The 21073-nt window shown below is 41.4% G+C and overlaps 1 protein-coding gene across 1 annotated transcript in view; it reads left to right on the top strand.

Annotated features, from left to right (window-relative positions):
• Window positions 1-11673: 11673 nt before the first annotated feature.
• STK24 (serine/threonine kinase 24) overlaps window positions 11674-21073 on the top strand; it is a 136166-nt gene continuing 126766 nt past the window's right edge. Inside the window, exon 1 of the mRNA XM_073348324.2 lies at window positions 11674-12003. Coding sequence (XP_073204425.1) covers window positions 11962-12003 — 42 coding nt within the window. The 5' untranslated portion in view covers window positions 11674-11961. The remainder of the gene's footprint in view (window positions 12004-21073) is intronic.

Here is a 21073-nt window from a genome sequence, read left to right as displayed (position 1 = left end):
GTCAAGACGTTACGACAGGCTCCTCTGCCAGCCTTTCTTTTGCCCACTAAATTTACAAACAGAAGCAAATTGTTCCCAATGAGGAAACATCTTCTGCCCAACGTGTTGTCCTTAACAAATATAGCACTTATTTGCAAACTGTCAACTTTTTTAAGTAATAGGTAGGAAAAGGTATATACAGATAACTATACACAGGTACATCATATGCCACTCTAATTGGCATGGAGGTAAATATATGGGGAAGCATTCAAATAGGATTAGAGGGATAAATCTTCAGAGAATATGTGAAGATTCAGCATTTTTTGTAATGTTTGCAAATTGCCCAGAGGACTAATGAGTGAGCTTCTTGGTTATTTGGTTCTGAGGCAGATAATTTATTTTTAACTTTCTTAGAAAATAAAATATAATATTGCAAGGCCCATTGGCAAAAGTTGTCATGCTCAGGGTGGGAGTGGGGACAGGAAGAGTCTTACAGTACAGCAGAATGTTCAAGAAGGTAACAGAAACTTGCCTCATTATCTGATCTCAAAGATCTATGCAAATCCCATCTAAAACATAGAAAAATTGCAGCATATTTTTCTTTTCCATAAATACATTTAATTCAGTGAGAATCGTGTACATTTTAACCCTATTCTTCTGTGAAAACATTAAGTAATCCAAATTCACTTCCTTATTTAAATTAGAGATGAGTTGACTTATACAACAGTTATTAGCAGGAAATTTTCAAATAGCTTGAAAATAGTAACGCACACAACTATGACAAACAATGCAATTAGAATTTACATCAGCCACACAACATTTACTACACTACAGTAACTTAATTTGAAGTATTGCTGAGTATCTCACACAAATGTTTTCACTGGTGGTGCATCAGCTATATATATCCTAATAATTTACAATAAAAACAGAATAAAAACCAAAAAAACACTTCTTTTTTCCTGTTCTACCTTCCCCGCAAACTCATGTCATAATGATTCTCTAGCTCCGGAGTGGCCAACCTGAGCCTGAGAAGGAGCCAGAATTTACCAATGTACATTGCCGAAGAGCCACAGTAGTATGTCAGCAGCCTCCCATCCGCTACCCCCATCCAGCCCCGAGTGCCACCTGCCCACCGGCAGCCCCACCAATCAGTGCCTCTCCCTCTCTCCCCAGTTGTTTTGCAGTGTGCAGGAGGCTCTGGTGAGGAGGAGGGAGGAGTGAAGGTATGGCAGGCTTGGGGGAAGGGCCAGGGGCCTTGGGTAAGGGGTGGAGTGGTGGCAGGACCTGGGGCAGAGCAGGGGGTTGAGCAGAGAGCACCCCACAGCACACTGGAAAGTTAGCATCTGTAGCTCCAGCCTCAGAGTAATCGCCTATGCCAGAAGCCGCATATTAACCTATGAAGAGCCCCATGCGGCTCCAGAGCCCCAGGTTGGCCACTCCTGCTCTAGCTGATAAAAGAGATCTGAATACGAGGCTTTGGATCTAATCAGTATTGCTGCCTAAACATCCAGATGAGTCACTATACCGTGACTCTGCCTCCACAGGGATTGACTGCTCAGTCCCTGTTACCCCAGATTAGAGTGCAAGAACGATTTCTGAAGTTGACTTGTCTTGTAGAATATAATGCTACTTAGACCACCAGTCTACTTGGAGGGATATTAGGCTTCATATATATTTTTTATTGAAGACAGGATATGCGCATATTAATCAAGTGACAATATGATACATTGAAGTTTGTCATAAGTGCAAGGCTGATTATAAAAATCTACTGTAACTTTGATTAGAAATGAAAACTGTGTACGTGCAGATTGATTTTAATCTTGATGTACGAATTTATATTTCCACATGCTGCTAATGTTATATATTACACAACACAAAGTTCTGCTATATGTGACAGGGTTGCACCAGATGGCTATAGGAGAGTAATAGAAGGCAGATATATTAGGCCCAGGCTAAGTAGGTCCCTTTTCCCTGGTAAGATAACAGGGAAGGTTCCAGAACAATCAGGAACCTTATGGAGACAATTAAGACAGGCTGATTAGAACACCTGCAGCAAATCAAGAAGCTGCTAGAATCAATTAAGGTAGACTAATCAGAGCACCTGGGTTTTAAAAGAGAGCTCACTTCATTTTGTGGTGTGCATGTGAGGAGCTGGGAGCAAGAAGCACTAGGAGCTGAGAGTGAGAACGTGGACTGTTGGAGCACCGAGGTGTACAAGCATTATCAGACACCAGGAGGAAGGTCCTGTGGTGAGGATAAAGAAGGTATTGGGAGGAGGCCATGGGGAAGTAGCTCAGGGAGTTGTAGCTGTCGCACAGCTGTTCCAGGAGGCACTCTAGACAGCTGCATTCCACAGGGCCCTGGGCTGGAACCCGGAGTAGAGGGTTCCCCCCAAATCTTCCCAACTCCTGGTCAGACACAGGAGGAGTTGACCTGGACTGTGAATTCAGAAAAACGGCCAAGCTGAGGGCTGCCGTGAAGCTCCAAGGCAAGCAAATCCGCCAATAAGCGCAAGACCCACCAAGGTAGAGCAGGAACTTTGTCACATATATTATTCTGAAATCATCTAGCTTGTTTAAATGAGAATCCCAGACTCCACTGGAACATTTAGAAGTTTACGCTCAACATTAAAGTGTCTTATACAAAGTCCTTGCTACTAGGTATTCTTGTCAATCCTCCTGCTGTGTCTGACATCAACATACTGCTTTGAGGTTTTATTATTCTGTAGGCCTCATTAGGGTTTTGAACTAATAAAAGGTTAAATCATCTCTAGAAGGAATACTATATATCCACTGCATGTAATTGCAATGTCCTCATTTAACACCATTAACTAGCGCAACTTGTCTATTATAAAAATCAGAGGTTTGCTTTTATTTGTATGGTGCTTATCGTATCACTGGCCCTCTTACACAGGATAGGGTAATGATGACAAAACAGAGAACTGCCTCCAGTGGCCATGAAAGAACAGGCCAATCTGTCATCAAAAATAAAAGCCGAGCCAAAAAAGAAATGCAAAAAACGAGGCCAAGCCATCAAACGCAAACAGATCCCAACAAGTCTTGAAGACAGTCACAGAGGCAAGGATGCACAAAAGGAGTTAGGCATTGCAATGCTGAGTGTCACAGCACCTAACGTTTAGGTGACTAGAAAATCACTGGAATTCACAAACCCTGAGTTAGGCGCTTAGTTTCCCTATGCAATGCATGGGGAGAGACCAGCACTTTGGAATATGATTCACAAAATCATGCTAGGCAGGGATCTGTCTAAGCTAGCTAGTGGAAGATGCCAACCGGGTGTGTGGAGGAGGAGGAGAACCTCCCTTATAACTTTTAGTGCAGTGGGTAGGGTACTCATCTGAGATGTGGGAGACCCCACATTCAAGTCCTCCCTGTGCCTGAGCAGGAGAAGGGATTTGAAGAGGGATCTGCCACCTCTCAGGTGTGTACTCTAATCACTGGACTATGGGATATTCTGATGCAGTGCTCCCTCAGTCTCTCCTGTTGAAATTGCTGCACTGTAAATAAATAATTACATCATCACTGGAACATGGGAACTGTGTCTCCCACATCCTTGGTGAATATTCTAATCACCAGGCTCAGGATGCTGTACAAACACTCATGCCTGGCATTATGTGTGCAAATGTGTGTACAGCCCATTCCCTGGAGATAGCTATGTGCTTAACTTGATGTTCCAAATCATATACATGTGTTTTAAAATGTTTTATAAATAAATATAAGCAATCCCCACTGGCATCTACCTAGTCATTATCATCTGGCAATTTCCTGTAGCCATCATGGTAGAAGTAAGTCTTGGGGAGGGATTTAAATGGGGAGAGGGCTGTGGCTTTATTGACTAGTTTTGTGAGAATGTTGCATGCATAAGGGATAGAATGAAAATAATTTGTTTGAGAAGGAGACTAGCAAGGGGTCAAATCTGTCATCACTGGTGAAGCAGGGAAAGGACACAAGATATAAGAGCAGACAAGTAAGGAGGGGCAAAGTTGTGAAGGGCCTTAAAGAACAGCTGGCTTGGAGGGCAATAGGAATAGGCACAGCCAAACACCTTGGGCGCAGATAAAGGATTACTTCAATGAGATGTTGAATTGAATCCACAATTTTTTCTGCAACCAGGACAGCCCATGGAGAATGAGTGTTTTTGTTTCCCTTCACCCTACATACAAAAGCGCATAAACAGCCATATTCTACATACGACAGTCCCTGGATCAATTTCAAAGGGATCCCAGTCACTACAGGAATAAGTTTACAATAATCGTGCCTTTGTCAGTTTTCAGTTGGAATGACCACAGTCAGATCTATATTAGAAAGAAAAGGGCAGATGTTCCACACAATGCAGCAATGTCAGTACATTTTCTGAAGTGCCATCACAATACTGTATTCCATACTGAAAGAATGACACAGAGCGATCCCTCAGCAAATTCTGGACAGGAGTGTCAGCTCTCTTCTTGGAAAAAAAGAAAAAGAAGAAAATAGAAAAAAAAAAAGGGAGCCTCCGTAGTCAAACAAAAAGAGAAAACATGTTTGTAAGACTATGAGAGGGAAATGGTGCTTGAAAACTCAACAGTTACAGTGATCAATATCTATTTCTGATTCTGATCATTCCTTTCACAATTAGAGGCAAGTAAATGCCCAAGAGATGAAAAAGGAACCTAGATTTCCAGCTGTCTGCTTATATTTATTCTATGTTTTTCCTGCTTTTGCGCTTCCTTGAATGCCTTAACTGACTGTATTGTACCTCCTTGTTTAGATCTCTCCCCACTTTTGCCTTATCTGGTAAGTTGTTGTTTTTTTTATTTCTCTGGAACAATGAGGACTAGATTACTTTAATTCTTGTAAATTTAATTCCACATAAAGAAGAAACTTGAACTCTGGTCCTGGAAGATTTAAAAAAAATCCCTTTTGTTTTACTTCTAAAATGTGTATGCAGTTCTGAGGCTACATTTCACCGCAGGTCTAACATGCTGTTTGATAAATTTTCTAACTGATATTACTCACTATCTATAACAAGTTCGCTCAGGTCTCCCAGATCTTCGACTAATCCACTGACCACACGAACATTTTTCCTCTGCTGCAGTTTCCACCTTTGGCCATTAGAGTGGGCAGGCAGCGTACCCGGTCCCTCCGTCTCTGCATGGCAGAGCCTTAGCACAGGCACTAGTAGCAAAGCTACCCACCTTCCAAAGCTCAGCAGCAGGCATCCTCCATCTGTGTGGGAAGTGTGGAGGTTAAGACAAGAGCCCAGAGAAGCCCACTGCCCTGTAGTCTCGAGACAGGGCAGCTACTGGAGACTACTAAGGGATTAGGGACCATAGGAGTGGGAAGTTGCAGGAGTTTTTTGAGAATGAGCAAGGGCTACAGGAGCCTGGTATGGGGACTAAGAGACTGGGAAAATGTGAAGCTGCTGGAGCCTGCTAGGATAGAGTGGGACTGGCGGCTGAAGGAACTTGCTGGGTGACCTGCCAGTGGGGAGCAGAGAAATGGGAGGGAGAGGAGATAGGGAGCAGTTACACAGGGCCTGCATTTTTGTGTGTTCATATTTGGTATGCATTCTAGGTTGAATTTTCAACCTGTAATTGTCACATGTGCATTGTCGGGGTAGCTGGGGGGAGTTCACAAAGCTGAACACAAATCAAAAACCATAATTTATTCTCTTTTTATCGGTTTCAGAGTAACAGCCGTGTTAGTCTGTATTTGCAAAAAGAAAAGGAGTACTTGTGGCACCTTAGAGACTAACCAATTTATTTGAGCATAAGCTTTCGTGAGCTACAGCTCACTTCATCAGATGCATCTGATGAAGTGAGCTGTAGCTCACGAAAGCTTATGCTCAAATAAATTGGTTAGTCTCTAAGGTGCCACAAGTACTCCTTTTCTCTTTTTATCAAGTTTTAGGTCAATCTCATGGTTCTGACTCATGATTTTTGAACTCCTGGAGATGGAAATTTTGCAGATTGCTGGCACTAAAGACTGAAGCCCACTGTTTAGCTACGGAAAAGGTTTAATTCCAACAGTACAGGCATTCCTACACTGCTCTGCTGTGGTATCTCTCAATTGTGCAGGTGTAAAGGAAGGTAGAGAGACAAGCTTTTGAGCTTACACGGCGCTCTTCTTCAGGTCTGGAAAAATATTATTAATTATTATTTTTATTTTATTCTATTATTTTTCCGAGACCTGAAGAAGAATTCTGTGTAAGCTTGAAAGCTTGTCTCTTTCACCAACAGAAGTTGGTCCCATAAAAGATCTTACCTCACCCACTTGTCTCGCTAATATCCTGGAACTGACATGGCTACAACAACATAAAGGCATACATAAAGGCAGGTAGGTGAGTTTACAATCAGTCTTTGGTCTCCCTGCTCAGACTGAGGGTACTTAGTAGTGCCAGTTGTGAAGGTGGACTGTGTGATGAGAACTACATTGAAGCTACCAACCCATTTCACATAGAACATCAAAAAGCCAGCAGATGGTAATATCTTTCAGTTGTTACTACTGACCCAGAGGGACTCAGAGCAATGACTGAGAGGTATAACTATTTAAACTTACAAATGAATTACCAGGTGAGTATAGTGCTAAATATTACTAAACAGTGCAGTTCATTATGCAAACCAATTTAATTTGTAACTTTCACTTGACCAATACTTGCCACAGTTTTGTTATCCAGTCATTGTAGGGCAAGCCTCTATTCAGCTTACTTCACATGGGCCATAATACAGCCAGCAGGCAAATATTTTAGACCTGTGGTAAAACGTATTGTCATGGGACACAGTTTTAAGCTACTGCAGCTCATCAGTATCACTGGGTCAACCTTAACGGATACATAGTCTGTGAATTGTGCTATCCTGTGATGGACATATTTATCAATTTGAGAAAAGAATTGGTGTCCTCATTATAAAAATGAAATATGAAAAATATATATCATTCTTTTTGTGTGTTTTTTTGTTTTAAATAAGAAACAAGATTTAATAAAATCAAACTATTTGGGGAAAAGATGCTAAGCAGCATAATCAGTCTCATGTTTCTTAATGAGTTCTAGGTCCCCATCCAATTTTAATTGTCTACCTGGAATACTAAAATACTTCCAGGCACTTAGATTGTGCACATTATTAATAATAGGCATACCATATAATGGCTTTTTGTTCCATTTCCTGTTAGATCCCAGTGCTCATCCATTATAATTCTCAGTGCTGTTATTAGTGAACTTTCTTTAGTTTGTAAGGATGTCAATGAAACTGTAATTTTACTTGAAAATATACCATTGAAGGAAATTAGATATATATAGAATGCATATTGTATATAAACATACCAACATACTGTACATTTTCTTTAGGAGGGACACACAAAATCTAATCATTTTTTTTCAGCCAATATTAATGAGATGTAAAGGATAACAAACTTTTTTACCGGTAAATTGTGTTTCTCCAATAGACAAGGTCAGTCTCTAACTAGATGGCTTGTTTTTTATGTCATAATTTGGAAATGCACAAGCAATCATTGTAATTGAAGAAGCCAACTGAGGTAGTCCTGAGGTTTGTGGATGCTTGCTTAGCCATGAATAGTTGATAAAGTATGGTTATAAGCTGAGAGATGAGAAACAACATTTGGCTAGAGTGAAAAAGATGAAGGAAATTAAGTCTACATAAGCTTAATTGAAGAGAACAACTTTTAACTGAAAGTGCAAACTATAACACAGAGAGTCTGTTTCCAAGGAGAACTACATTTCAGAAAGAGGACAGAAGAAAATAGATGTAATTCTATGGATAGCATTAGAATAATCCCAAAGGAAAGGCATTAGAGACTGACTTGATTGGAAAAATTCCATTTTACAGGAAGGAAAAATGGTCTATTCTCAGACTAGGCAGGATTGGTCTTGTAACTAGTTGGGATCTGTGCAGCTTTCCCTCAGTACAATATGATAGATGGTCACAGGAACAGAAATTGTAAGTACCATAGCAAGGGTTTATAAAGAATGAGTCTTGCTAAACAAACGTGCTTTAAAAATAGAATTACAAAATTAGTATATAAAGAGAACACAGTCCATATCATTAGAATCCATTCCTGTGCATCTAGGAGTCCTGAATGACAGCCCCCACATCAGTGCAGTGCTTCAGACCTTTCTGCCATCCTATCTCTGATTTCTGAATACACAGGTATTCATCCTTACAGCCATCCTGAACCAGAAATGTCCTACTGGAGGACGGTTGTGATCATGTTGGTGGCACATATATAGTGGGTGATGATGCATAAATTAGAATGGTGAATATAGTACAGCATAGCCGGGGCATGGGTCTCAAATTGTGGTCAATGTTGAAGATGAATGGTGTAAAGGAGATATGGGATGGAATTAAAGTTGTTTAGGGTACCTTCACTTTGCCTTTCCATGCAGTTGGTTAAGGAAAAAGTCAACCTTATGCTTCTAACTTATAATTTAATTACTTTCTAATGTTTATGTTTATTTTTGAAGAATTATAATATTCTTTTAGTTACTGGCAGGCATGGATAGCCTTAACTTCACTTTAACAAAGTTATTTTTTGTCTTGGAATATAAATTAACTTCAATAGATAATAGGAAGTCCACTAATCACAGTTCTTCATTTGAGTTTTGTTATGAAAGTTTGCACGTTTATGTAGGTCTGACTCCTTAGTCTCAACCATCCTTCTTTCAGGCTGAGACACAACTATATAACAATAACTAACCTCGAAGATAAACTATTAACTGATGGCAGTTTCCAATTTCACGTATAACTAACTACTAGATCATATAATCAGCCTTAAAACTCATGAGTGCAAGTGAGGTTTTTTTCTGATATTATGCACTTATAGAAAACTATTCAGCTGTTTTCCATTTAACCAAGACCAAAAAAGAACCTGAATAATTTTCTTAATGTCTGAAACACACCATTTGCCCGCATGTTCCAAGAACTCAAAAACAGCTAACCAGATTTCCTTCTAACTTACCGAGAAATTCACCTTTAGCCAGAGAACAAATGCAAGAAATTTCACCTAAAATTTTCCTTTTGAAAAGTTGTAAGTTGTTGTAAGTGCCTTCTCAACCATAACTATTGGACCATTGCTATAATATACAAAGGGTCTGATCCTGCTTTACAATTCACCCCAAACTTTGATGGAAAAGTACCAGAGTAAGGGGAAGCAGGAAAAGGATATAACAGAAATTTCAAGGGTTTCTTATAGCCATCTTGAACAATAAAGTCATGACAGTTTCTTTATTTTAGTTTTATAGATTTTGAGTCTGATTCTTTTTGTTTATACCAGTACAATTCCACTGACATCATAGAAATGCTGTTGGACTGCCACGGACGTCAATAGGTCATCTAATCCAGTCCCCTGCACTGAGGCATGACTAAGTTTTATCTAGACCATCCCTGACAGGTGTTTGTCTAACTTGTTCTCAAAAACCTTCAATGACAGAGATTCCACAAACCTCCCTAAGTAATTTATTCCAGTGCTTAACTATCCTTACAGTTAGGAAGTATTTCCTAATGTCTAACCTCAATCTCTCTTCTTACTCTCATTACTTCTTCTCTTGTCCTCAGTGTTAAGGAGAACATTTTATCAGTCTCCTCTTTATAACAACCTTTGATGTACCTGAAGACTATGACATCCCCCTCCTCAGTTTTCTCTTCTCTGGTTTAAACAAACCCAATATTTTTAATCTTTCCTAGTAAGTCGTTTTCTAGACCTTTAATTGTTTTTGTTGCTCTCCTCTGAACTTTCTCCAGTTTGTCCATATCTTTCCTGAAGCGTGGTGTCCAGAATTGGACACATTACTCCAGTTGAGGCCTTATCAGTGTTGAGTAGAGTGGAAGAATTACTTCTTGTGTCTTGCTTACAAGACTCCTGCTAATACAACCCAGAAGGATGTTTGCTTTTCTTTTTTTGTTGCAACAGCATTACACTGTTGACTCATATTTAGTTTGTGATCCACTATAACCCTCTTTCTCCTTCCAAGTACTCCTTCCAAGGCAGTCATTTATCATTTTGTATCTGTGCAGCTGATTATTCCTTCCTAAGTGCAGTACTTTGCATTTGTTCTTAGTGAATTTCATTCTATTTATTTCAGACCATTTCTCCAGTTTGTCAAGATAATTTTGAATTCTAATCCTGTCCTCCAAAGCACTTGCAACCCCTCCCAGCCTGGTATTACTCCTCACTGAGTAATAGACCTACCCTGTCCTTGGTTTTCCTCAAGCTTCTAATGTATTTGTAAAATATTTTCTTGTTACCCTTTATGTCCCTAGCTAATTTAATCTTATTTTGTGTCTTGACCTTTCTAATTTTGTCCCTACATATTTGTGTTGTTTTTTTATATTAATCATTTCTAATTTGACCTAGTTTCCTCTTTCTCAATGACTCTTTTTTGAGTTTCAGGATGTTGAAGATCTCCTGGTTAAATCATAGTGGTCTCTCACCACGCTTCCTATCTTTCCTACGCATTAGGATAGTTTACTCATGATTTGTCGTATGCCCATACTACAGAATATACCAGCATAACTGTGTTGTCATAGCTATGCTGACATAACACCATAGTATAGATGCAGCCTACACCCACTGAAAGGTTTTCCGTTGGCACAGAAACACCATCTCCCTGAGCAATGGTAGCTACATCTATGGAAACATTCTTCCATCAGTGTAGGTATGCCTACACCTGAGGTGTGCTTTTTCACACTCCTGACCAAGAGCTATGTCAACCTAACTTTTAAGTTTAGACCCAGCCTTATGCTGGTGTGAGAGGAGAATCAGGTCCTCTCTGTGCATGATCTGCACTGAATGGGTGAGATTATAACAAATGACTGGTGTTAAGGAAAAACATTGAATGCTGGTAACAGAGGAACATGCATATGCACCACTGCTGTCTAGTAGGCTAGAATAAGATCTACTCAAATGTTTAATTAGCAGTTATCTCACCTGCTAGTCAGCAGTTTACAAAGAGAGCCCAAGCCCAGTGAGCTAAATCAAAGGCACATCACCAGGGTATATCAGATAAAAGAGGCAGCTGTTTCCAGTAGGTCAAGCAGCAGTAGCATGTAGTTTTAGCACAGAAGGCAACAAATTTGATGTCATTTAAGCACACTGGAGCTGATGACAATAGATATTTATGGGGTTAAAGGCAGGATAACCGTGTGGCAGCTAGGCATTTCATTATATAGTGGTAAGTCTTCAGCTCCTCTGGCGGAGGGGGGTTAGAAGGAAGGAGAATTAACCTGGAGCCCTCTTTCCCCTGGATGTGTGTGTCTTTTTACGCAAACTAGGCTCCAGCCCTAGGACAATGCTCTTGACAAGGCAAAGGAACACTACGCCCTTCCTCTCCGATGCCTGCTAGGCACACAGTTACCCGCAGACAGACACAGGGCGCTGCCCCCCTGCAAAGCTCTCCGCCCCTCGGACACTGCTCCCCCGGGGCACGTCCCCGGCACGCCTACCCAGAGACACCCCCAGGGCGCAACCGCTCCCGCGGCGATTCGCCCCACTCAGCTGGAGGGGGAGGGGTCTGAGCGGGCCCGATCCCAGTGAGCTTAATCCCGGGCGCGTCAACGGTACAGACCAGTCACCAGCAGTGGGGCGCGAGGCCCGGGAAGTGCCGCGTGCCACCGCCGGCAGATACCAGGAGGGGGCGGGGCGGGGCGAGGCGAGCGCGCGCGCGCACAGAGTGGCAGTTGCCCCGCGCCCGAGGTGGTTTGCGTTACGCTAGCAGTGCTCCCCCCCCCCCGCCCAGCGCGAGACCAGTAACCGCCGCTCTGTGCGCTCGGAGGAGGTCGGGCTCGACGCTGCGTTCGTGACTGGACCTGAGCTGCGAGGGGCGGGGGAAGTAGCGCCAGGGAGCCCCGGCGCGCCGACGCTCCGGAACCGCCGCCAGCCGCGCGGGGAGGGGGCCAGGGACGGATTCCCGTCTCTGGAGCCGCCTGAGACCAGCCGACCCCCGCGCGCGGCGCGCATCGCTGCTGCCGCCGCCGCCATGGCTCACTCCCCGGTGCAGCCGGGCCTGCGGGAGATGCCGGTGAGGATCTAGCCCCGCCTGGGCGGGGGGTGGCGGCATGAACGGTGGTGCCTGGGGGGTGCGGGTCCACGTCCCTGCGGGGGAGCTGCGCAGCCTGGGGGCCGGCACGGAAACGCACCCGGAGACCTCAGGGATGGGGGCGAGAGGCCGCCTGCGGGGATCCGCCGCTTGGGCCCAAACCCCGCTCCCTCCCCTATGTGCTGCTGCTGCTGGGGTTGGTTTTTGGCTGGGCGGGGTGGGGGTGGGGAGATGGGGTGCGAGCAGCGGCTGCAGGGCGTTTGGGGGGCGAGTCGCCAGGGTGGTCGTGGCGTTGTCGGGAAACGCAGCTTCGCTCTGGCACTGCCCCGTTAGTTCCCGGAGCGGAGAGGAGCCGGGGCGCCGGCGGGGGCTGATCATTTGGAAACAAGCTGCGCTTGGCAGAATAAAGCCCGAGGTGCCGGGACCGTGCGGCTCGCTCCCTTTCTCGCCGGAATGGAGGGGGCGGGCGCGGGGTTCAGTGGCGCTGCGTTCCAGCCCGGAGCCCGCATCTTCCCGGCGCTTCTCAGCCGCCTTCCGCGGCCTGCTGCTCGGCTGAGTTTGGAAACACAAACCCTCCCTGCAATGAAGAGCGTCGCCCTTCCGGGCGTGCTGTCTCGCCCATCTCTGTAGGAGGGTCTGTGGCAGGCGGGGGCTGCTGGAGGGCTGATGTTTGGCCAGGGTGTTCGGGATTTTTGTTCTTTCCTGTCAGTTGCTTAGTTAGAGCTGGTATGTTGTGGAATTTGCTGTTGGGTTTACATTTATATTGTGACTTGTTTCTGAATAATTGTCAAGGGCTCCTGATCCCTGGGATAGGCACCCCTGTCTACTTTATCTTTATTAGACCAAATAAAATAACCAGCCACTTGCAGAGAAATCTTAAAACTGTCAGTATTTGTCTATTGCTATACTAGTCCCCGTGTATCTTATTAAACCTTGCATGCTACTTCATGAGATGCCACTTTGAGCCCCTTTTCCTCCATTTTTGTTCTGTAACTTTCTCAAATTACCTTTTGGAGTTAAAATTTTTTATATTTGGTTTTGGCTTAAAAGTGAATTTATTTCTGGTTAGTTTTCCATTGATCAAATACACTAATTCATGTTTTTCTGGGCTAGCATAGCTTGGAGGTTTTAATTGAAAACTTAATTCGTATATCTTTAGAGGAAGATGTACTTACAAAAGTGTAGAGGGAAGATGGATGGGAAAGAGTTAAGAAATAATTAAGCATGGCATGTACTACACATGCACAGTGTTTTTGTTTTGTTTTTTTTTCTTTTAGATTGTGTGCACTCAGTCCAGTTATCCTTGTGCCCGGGAGGGCTCCTGACTTTCATGTATTCTGCCAAGTCATCCATCTCCTGCTGATACCCTTGAAATCACCCTTTATTTTTCAGAAGAATATTCTTAGGTGTTCAGTATGTCTGGGGATTGTTTAAAACAAGGAAATAAAATTTTAAATACTATTTAACTGTTATGGATGAATCTGAATTCAGAAAAGACATATTTCATTGCGTTTCTTGCAGGAATTGTAATTTAAACACACTGAACACTTTAAGCTGTGTAGGTGCTCAAATACTATGGTGGCCATATGAATACCTTGTCCCTAATCTTGCAAACACTTAACGTGCATATATATGTTTGCTTTAATTGAAAGCCAAGGGTAAAATTATGCTGCTGCTTTGCAGAATCAGGTCCCTATAGGGAAAAGCTATACTATATGAAATATAATACAGAATATATACAAAGAGGCTATATGGCTTCATGGAACTTTAATTGCTTCTGATGGTACATTTTTAAAGCCTCATTTGTTACATTATTGCAATAGTGAATGCTATAGTTAAAGGTCACTTGCAAGTGATTTTAAAAAAGAATTGTGTGTGGCCTTTTGCTTTTCTATGCTATATAGACTTATATAAAGAGGGCCTGCTTTTCTGCTTTTTAAAATTTTAAATTGATACTTTCTAAGGTGAAAATAAGTAACTCCGTGTGATGGGATCTCCCAACCTGGGACTGTGGGACTGCTGTGTCCCCTTAATTTACTACTCTGTGTTCTCTCTCACAATGCCTTACTGGTGACAAGAAGCAAACCCCTCCAGGTGCTAAAATCACTCAGAATAAGCACATGTAGAGCCCCATACACAGCTAGATTACATGAATGCTCCCAGAGCCACTCACAAATCAAATAGAGCAAAGCACTATCCAAATCCCCCCAGCTCCCAGCCTTGTACCTCAGGAATATACCGTCTTGTACTACTCAAGACCCCTTCTTGAGCAATGCAAGCTTATTAATTGGTTCACCACTTCATCAATAGAAGGTGGATATACACCAGCCTTTGTAACCTGAGCAAATTTACCAATCACTTCAGTCAAACTCACTGGTAAGCATAAACATTAAAATAAGTTTATTGATTACAAATATAGGTTTTAAGTAATAGGCAAAAAGACATAGCTGTTACCAAAAAAAAAAAAAAAAAAAAAAAAAGCACGCAGGCTAAATCCTTAACCTTATTAGACTAAGGAATATCTGGACTAAGCAGTTTTTCTCACCCCACTGGATACTGCAGGTTGGATGTGGTCTTTTATACGCAGGCTTTCCCTGTTAGCCTGGGAACCAGTCTTCTCAGCTGCAGCATTCTCGTTGCCTTCAGCGTAGGTGGGAGAAGAGACAGACAAACCATTTGGCCTCTGTCCTATATTTTACTTTACTAGTGAAAGCTTTACACAGCTTTTTACTTTACTAGTGAAAGCCTTACACAGTAATACACTTAACCTCTATTTATTAACAAAAAGAAAAGGAGTACTTGTGGCAACTTAGAGACTAACAAATTTATTTGAGCATAAGCTTTCGTGAGTTACAGCTCACTTAATTGAATGCCAAAACAGAATACACATGCTAAGCATACAATGCTCACCACTCCCAATAAGGCAGATGAACTTTTCCGAATGGCCTGTCAGGATCAGATCATCTGGGGACTCCAGTTTCTGCATGGTGTGATTGGCAGGGTGTTGAGGCCTGGCAGCTCTGATCTTGGGGCTGTGTCCTAGAGTTGGTTCCAGAGAATTTCATTTTGGACCCCAGTTTATATAGTGAAACTTGAGTCCTGCTTACCTGTACCATCACGAGTCATTTTACTAAAGTATTACAAAATAATTCTTTGACGAATACTAACATATGGTGAAACAATTCTTTACCCAATCATACCCCACCACCCTAGTTGATTTACACCTACCAAAATTGTTTATGTAACAGACAGAAACAGTCAGAGAACCAGACAGACATACAGATAAACAATAGAGAGGTAGGGACCATAAAGGTAAAATGATAAAGAAGTAGAGATTTCACATCCACAACTGTTGATAAGTGATTGACAGCATTCTCTCTGGCAAGCAAAGTTTTCTTTAAACATCTTAAGATCTGTTTTTTTTTAATCTGGGGATGGTTGGTACTATTACCATAGGATCTCTTTCTTAACAGCCTGATATTCCTTTATTTTAATGTAGTTTAGATGGAATGTGAGGATGTGACTCATTCAAATTAAGGCTCACCCCCAAATTTAATCAGCAGTGTGCTTCTTTGTGGGCCCTCCCCCTTCTTTACACATGACCTTTATCTTTCTACTTCAGGAAAGCTTTTCACTCACTTAAAGCCTGTGGAATTCAGCAAGGCTGGTCAGTGGAAAGTCTCTCGTGGCCTACAAATTAAATTTCCTCAGTGTTTTATCCCTGGAACTGTAGTCTAGATCAGTGGTTCTTAACCAGGGGTACGTGTACCCTTGCTGGTACTCAGAGGTCTTTCAGACGGTACATCGACTCATCTAGATATTTGCCTAGCTTTACAACAGGCTATGTTAAAAGCAGTAATAATGTCAGTACAGACTAAAATTTCATACAGAAAATGACTTGCTTATGCTGGTGTATATACTATCCACTGAAATGTAAGTACAATATTTATATTCCAATTGATTTATTTTATAATTATATGGTAAAAGTGAGAAAGTAAGCAATTTTTCAGTAATATTATGCTGTGACGCTGTTTGTATTTTTATGTCTGATTTTTGTAAGCAAGTAGTTTTTAAGTGAGTTGAAACTTGGGGGTACGCAAGACAAATCAAACTCCTACAATAGTCTGGAAAGGTTGAGAGCCGCTAGGCTAGATCTAACTCAAGCCTTCAGATGAGTGGAAGCTAGCAATTTCAGTTTAATTTCTACAATAAAATACTATTAATTAGGGCTATCAATTAATTGCAGTTAACTCATGTGATTAACTCAAAAAAGTCGTGATTAGTTGCAGTTTTAATCGTATTGTTAAATAATAGAATGCCAATTGACTAAATGGACTTGTAGGCACTAAAGCTTTTTGCATTGTTTTGTTTTTGAGTGCGGTTATGTGACAAAAAAAATCTACATTTTTAAATTGCACTTTCACGATAAAGAGGTTGCACTACAGTACTTGTATGAGAACTGAAAAATACTGTCTTTATCATTTTTACTGTGCAAATATTTGTAGTAAAAAATAATATAAAGTGAGCAGTGTACACTTTGTAGTTGAAATCAATATATTTGAAAATGTAGGAGAACATCCAAAAATATTTAAACAAATGGTATTCTATTATTGTATAACTGTGCAATTAATCGTGGTTAATCTTTTTAATTGTGCAATTAATCGCGATTAATATTACTGTAAGGGAGTCTAAACAAGGATAATGCAGGTGGAATTTTTTGGTTTTCCTTCCCCCATCCCTTCCCACACGCACCTCAAAAGGTATCAGATTAAGTGATGTTTTTGTTAGTATTCAGTTTCTTTCTCTTTTCAGAATTTACAGATTGTCTCAGGGAGTTGGGCTTTCTCTTACTGATTGATTATTTATGTGCAAGATATCTGTACATAGCATTACAGAAGCAGACAATATCAGACTGCACTTAAAAGTAAACATATTACTGTGGGCCGAGCTGCACCGGCCAGATGGGCCTCAGCCTCTTAAACAGTTAACCGTTTAAATGACATTGCTGTCATGCATCTAAAATATTCTGGTCTCTGCTTTGTAGCATACTGATGGTGTCAGAGAGGATGATAAGAGACTAGAGGAGAAGCCATACATAAGAGGGTAGGGGAGAGGAAGTGTCCTGGTCATAAGCCACTGACTCAAATCCCAAAGAACGCTCCAGAGATGGTGTATAGGTGTTATATTGTTTTGTCTAGATTTGTATATACCTTGTTATTTAAAGTGTAATTGTGTATAAAACAAACATATACCAAAAAAACCACAACCATCAAACAAAACCTTGCTAACCCTTTGTGTTATATACTTAAATTATCATGTGTCCTTGAAAAGGTAAATGATAAACCAGATTTGAGCTCTGGAAAAGGGTGTGCTTAAGCTAATGGAAAAGGAGGACTTGTGACAGCTTAGAGACTAACAAAATTATTTGAGCATAAGCTTTCGTGAGCTACAGCTCACTTCGTCGGAGCTGTAGCTCATGAAAGCTCATGCTCAAATAAGTTTGTTAGTCTCTAAGGTGTCACAAGTCCTCCTTTTCTTTTTGTGGATACAGACGAACATGGCTGCTACTCTGAAACCTGTCCTTAAGCTAATGGGGAGCCTCTGATAGCCAGCACTAGTGATAGAGACTAGGTAGTTGGACCACAGGGACTCAGCTATCAGAAGGGGTGCTAGATGGAGGATCTGTAGCCTGAGGTTGTGTCTGTAGACCCAAAATCAGAGGCAGGCAGACCTTCCTATGAGATAAGGATGCGCAAAAGATTGACTTTTGCTGGGATCCTCATCCAGTGTACTCATAAGTACTCTTGGTATCTGGATGGTGAATTTCCAAGATGTTATGACCAAGAAACAACATAATCTTTGGGGATAGATGCTACCTGTAATCACCTTCGTTTTTGAAGAGTGGAAAAACAAAGGAAAAAAGCTAGTGACTCAGCTGTATGTAGCGTCTATGCATGTCCTACAAGTGAATTACAACAATCTGGCTTGTAGCAGGACTGCTCCTATTTTTCTGAGGTGGCACTCTGGAGTCAAATTTTCTGGTCGTATGTGTAAGGTTAAGGCCTATGTGAGACTGCCTGTGTGAAGTGGAAGGGTCTTTGCAGCCTCAAAAATGGATGAAATAATAAGAAAATGGACAAGTCCACCAGGTAAGATGACGCCAGTAAAATAAGTAAATTTTAAACATTGGTTTATTTCAGGGTTAGATAAATTTTGAAGTTTGAATTCAGATAATATTTTTCATGGGGAACATAGCTCTAAAATCAGATGTAATTGCATTTGTGATTGGTGAATATTGTTTATACATGAAAAGAGGAAAATTAGACAGAGAAAACATGTCTCAGATGGGGGTAATGTAGTTGAAAGTTTAATCTTCTTTACTTCAAGTGGAAATTCACAAAGTGGTGGAGAGGCTAGGAGAGGAAGCAGTGAAGATATCTATAGGGAAATCTCTGGAGAAATTAATGTAAAGGATTAGAAACATTTCAGAATGAATTTTTTTTTTTTTTATTTTCTCTTAGCTGCATAGAATCGGAATGGAATAGGTTCCCAGAGAGGATTGAATATATGAAATTAAATTCAGAAACCACAAAGGGGGAGAATAATGTAGTGTCACGGTTCTTTTTGTAGTATAGTTTCAGCATGGATCCTTACTTTTCTCTAGTCAATAGTTTTTAAAAGAAAAAATGAATTTAGTAGGTTATATATTAGGGATGTAGAAGCATAGTCTTACCTGTTAACTGCCTTAACCATTAACCCCAACGTCAGCCGAAGTGGGCCGAGCTGCGCTGGCCAGATGGGCCCCAGCCTCTTAAACAGTTAACCATTTAAATGACATATTTTTAATGGTATTTACATCCTTATTATATATAAAATCAACAAAAGAAGGTCTTAAGAACGTGAGATTATGGAAAGTGATTGTTTTCACTGTAAGATACATATTTTGTTTATCAAAGGTATTCAACTCAACTACAGAATAAATTAGTCTCTTCCTCTTAGTGAACAAAAATAGATATGAGAGACATTATAATAAAAAATGGTCCAGATCACTGCTGGTATAACACTTTGGTGTTTTTGCAGCCCAGATGTTTAACATGAGCTTGCTGTAGGTGATTATATTAAAAATGAGGCTGTTATAGCAGGAAAACCATGTGGATGCTAGGAGGCAAATGACCCAATTTCTTTGTTAAAAGTGACAGGTAGGACACAGGATGTGAAGATACAGGAAGCGTAGTTTCATCCCTTCACATTTTGGGAGAGAAGTATTTTCTGACAACTACGGCGAGTTTTTTTTCCTTCCACAGTAATGCTACAATGAGGGTGCAACACCTCTGAAACAGTGGCTTTTCTTACTATTCAGCCTTCCAGTGAACTGGAATGTATAGAAAGAGTGACTAAATTCTGAAATGTAGATTAGTATAGGTCAATACACAGCATTAGTAAATAATCTCTTTAAAAATAAAATGGAAGCAGATTATTACAGCAGCATTTTAAAATTCTTGAGGGCACCTGTCAAGGTTCCTCCCCCACTCTGAACTCTAGGGTACAGATGTGGGGACCTGCATGAAAAACCTCCTAAGCTTATCTTTACCAGCTTAGGTCAAAACTTCCCCAAGGTACAAAATATTACACCTTGGACAGGCCGCTACCACCACCAAACTAATACTGGTTACTGGGGAAGAGCTGTTTGGACGCGTCCTTCCCCCCAAAATACTTCCCAAAACCTTGCACCCCACTTCCTGGACAAGGTTTGGTAAAAAGCCTCACCAATTTGCATAGGTGACCACAAACCCAAACCCTTGGATCTGAGAACAATGAAAAAGCATTCAGTGTTTTACAAGAAGACTTTTAATAAAAAATAGAAGTAAATAGAAATAAAGAAATCCCCCCTGTAAAATCAGGATGGTATATATCTTACAGGGTAATTAGATTCAAAAACATAGAGAACCCCTCTAGGCAAAACCTTAAGTTACAAAAAAGATACACAGACAGAAATAGTTATTCTATTCAGCACAATTCTTTTCTCAGCCATTTAAAGAAATCATAATCTAACACATACCTAGCTAGATTACTTACTAAAAGTTCTAAGACTCCATTCCTGTTCTGTCCCCGGCCAAGACGACTACAGACAGACCCACAAACCCTTTGTTTCTCTCCCTCCTCCCAGCTTTTGAAAGTATCTTGTCTCCTCATTGGTCATTTTGGTCAGGTGCCAGCGAGGTTACCTTTAGCTTCTTAACCCTTTACAGGTGAGAGGAGCTTTCCCCTGGCCAGGAGGGATTTCAAAGGGGTTTACCCTTCCCTTTATATTTATGACACGCCCCCCAAATCTCAGCTAGGGTGAAACACTGGCTGGGATTTCTTCCTGGAGCTCTAGGAAAACAGAGTTAATAAGACACATGCATCTCTAAATATACTACCAAGTACATAAAGACTAACAATATTTTCCACATCTCAAGGACGATTTTAACCAGTTGATTCTGGGAAACTTTCACGGGAGAGTGCATCAGCCACTTTGTTAGAAGCTCCTGAGATGTGTTGGATGTCGAAATCAAAATCTTGGAGAGCTAAACTCCACCGAAGAAGTTTTCTGTTAGTTTCTTTGACGGTGTGAAGCCACTTTAGTGCAGCATGGTCGGTTTGCAGGTGGAAACGCCGTCCCCAAACATATGGGCGTAGCTTTTCCAGAGCGTAGACAATGGCATAACATTCTTTTTCAGTGACTGACCAGTTGCTTTCCCTCTCAGACAGTTTTTTGCTGAGAAACACTACAGGGTGGAATTCTTGATCAGGTCCTTTCTGCATTAAAACTGCTCCCACACCACGCTCGGATGCATCTGTGGTTACTAGGAACGGTTTGTCAAAGTCTGGGGCCCTTAGTACAGGGTCAGACATGAGTGTCGCTTTAAGCTTGTTAAAGGCCTTCTGACACCTTCCGGTCCACTGAACAGCATTTGGCTGTTTCTTTTTGGTTAGGTCTGTCAGTGGGGCAGCGATTTGGCTGTAGTGCGGTACAAATCGTCTGTAATAACTGGCCAAGCCTAAGAAGGAT

The sequence above is a fragment of the Lepidochelys kempii genome, chromosome 1 (assembly GCF_965140285.1).
Source record: "Lepidochelys kempii isolate rLepKem1 chromosome 1, rLepKem1.hap1, whole genome shotgun sequence".
Taxonomy (NCBI): Eukaryota; Metazoa; Chordata; order Testudines; family Cheloniidae; genus Lepidochelys; species Lepidochelys kempii.
This window is presented reverse-complemented; position numbering and strand designations above follow the sequence as displayed.